The 2152-nt window shown below is 49.9% G+C and overlaps 1 protein-coding gene across 3 annotated transcripts in view; it reads right to left on the bottom strand.

Annotated features, from left to right (window-relative positions):
* The window catches only part of ERI3 (ERI1 exoribonuclease family member 3), a 144685-nt gene extending 143214 nt beyond the window's left edge, over positions 1–1471 (bottom strand). Inside the window, exon 1 of one of the 3 annotated variants that reach the window (XM_025206841.1) lies at positions 369–1471. In XM_025206841.1, coding sequence (XP_025062626.1) covers positions 369–623 — 255 coding nt within the window. In that variant the 5' untranslated portion in view covers positions 624–1471. The remainder of the gene's footprint in view (positions 1–368) is intronic. The other 2 variants (XM_025206846.1, XM_006015794.3) reach the window with 2 other exon arrangements.
* Positions 1472–2152: the final 681 nt, after the last annotated feature.

Genomic DNA, 2152 nt, shown 5'->3' with positions numbered 1-2152 from the left:
CAGACATGGGCAAAGCCATCTTGAGCACGCTAACAGCACAAGTTCCCAGCCAGGGCCAGCTCATTCCATCACTAACTCAGAGACTTGCTAAGCATTTGGAAACCTCAGAAAGGGAAAGCATTTTGGACAAACACATTTTCACTGCCTTGGTGGAGACAAAGGTACAGGGTTTTGTTCATACTTCCAGCACAGGCTCCAAGAGGCAGAAACACCTTCTGGGTTGCCCCTCAGAGACAGGACAGTGGTATGCACAGAACTGGGAAAGATGAGATGGACCTCAGAGCTCCCTGTGGGGACAGGGAGAGACATTTCTTCCCCAGGGTGGAGGCAGCAGCTTGCAGGGGAAGAATAAACGACTGGCTGGTTACCTGAGGATGAAGCTGTGGTTTATCACACGTGGCCTCAAAATCCAACACTAGAAAGTAGTGATATCTTTGTGGGGGGAAGGATGACATTGCTGCCATGGAAGCGCCGAAGCCGTGGGACGCCAGTTTCCTGCTTGTGGTGGAACCGGATTTCTTGAGAATGCCAACCGAGAGGAAGAAGAGCAGAAGTCTCAACCCTGGACGTAAGCTTGGGGGGAACCGTCTGCTCCAGTATGGAAGAGGGCTATCATTGAACATCCAGAGGCATCTGAAACTTAAGAGAACAAGAAGCTGGTGTTACTAAACCACGCACACATAATCAGACTTCTGCTGCCACCTCTCCAACCCAACCCAGAGCCAAGAGGTGTTGCCTGGGCTCCCTGGTAGAGGGCTCCAAAATAACATAGCAACCCATGGTAGGTACGTTGGAGAGCATCTGAGAGATTGCCTAGAGTCGCAGACAACTTGCAATGAACCTCTGTAACCAGCTCGAAATGAAGAGCCACGAGACAGTGGAGGTACTGCTCCACACAACAGACCACACATCCCCACACGGGCTCAACTTCACCCGGGTTAGAGAAAGCCACATAAACTACTTCAAGACGCAGGGAAGACGGGGATCCCAAGACCTGCCGATGCCTATGGAAAGGCCTGTAGTAGTGACACATATGCACAACTCCCAGTAATCCCCAGGTGATTCATACAACGAGACATGAACCCATCAAAATCAGCTCAACCCCGAAGAACCAGCAGCAGACACTGGCAGCTCCAAGAGTAGAGACTTCTTCTGTGCCCCAGGAGGAGGACTGTACCTTTTGCACTGGTTTAGTTTCTCAGTGCTTGAAGCTAAGCCTGGCCTCCCCCGGCAGGCACCCGGCATCTCCTGTGCCCATCGGAAAGCAGGAAGCACCCCAAGGTAGATGTGCCGCGTAAATCCTAGCCTTGCTGCATAACAAAACCCACTCAAAAAAGAAAGAAAAAAAAACCAAAACAAAAAACTAGAGGACGACCCGCCATGAGCAAAGCAGCTGTTTGCACAACAGGCAGCACTTGCTCTTTTGTACCCGCTAGTCCATCAGGTAAATAACGCACGTGCCAAAATACACACTTAATGAGGTAAATAATATGCCTTGAAGAACAGCTAAATCTGTATTTACCTGAGAGACCAGAGAAACTCGGACGGAGCAGATTAGGAGATAATTGCAGCTGAGCAGGTCGCGTGCCTCGGGTAAACACACATTTTGCAACCTTCTCTGGGAAGGGCGCTGGGTGGAGGAAAACCGCATGGGCATGCTGCAGACACTTGCCAAAGAAGCTGGGCAGTGTCAAACAGGCTCACTGCACACTACGTGGGACCAGCCGGCTGGCACATCCTTGCTTTTGCACTTGGGGGGGCAGAGGGACAAACACTAGATTAAAGCAACCTGGCAGGCAACAGGCGCCTGGAATGAAGCACCCAAGTTCCAAAAGCCAGAGCATGCTGCTGCCCTACAAGCCTAACATCATTTCAATCCCCGAGGTGCTCAGCAATACCCATCACTTTTCCATCTGCAGCTTTTATTGTCATTAATAAATGCATTACAGCCAAATAAGAGTTAGTTATCTTCACTGCTAACCTGTCCCAGATAACAGATATTTTAGGCATACGTGCTTTAAATCTTCAGAGCTGTCAGCTGCAGCTCTGAAGGTCTATCATGGCAGATAAAATATCTTGGAGTAAAGCAGCTAATCGTTGGCTGCAGTCTTTAGCCTACTGCGTAAAGGAAAACATGCAGCTGGGGGAAAGA

The sequence above is a fragment of the Alligator sinensis genome, unplaced genomic scaffold (assembly GCF_000455745.1).
Source record: "Alligator sinensis unplaced genomic scaffold, ASM45574v1 scaffold781_1, whole genome shotgun sequence".
NCBI classification, from domain to species: domain Eukaryota; kingdom Metazoa; phylum Chordata; order Crocodylia; family Alligatoridae; genus Alligator; species Alligator sinensis.
This window is presented reverse-complemented; position numbering and strand designations above follow the sequence as displayed.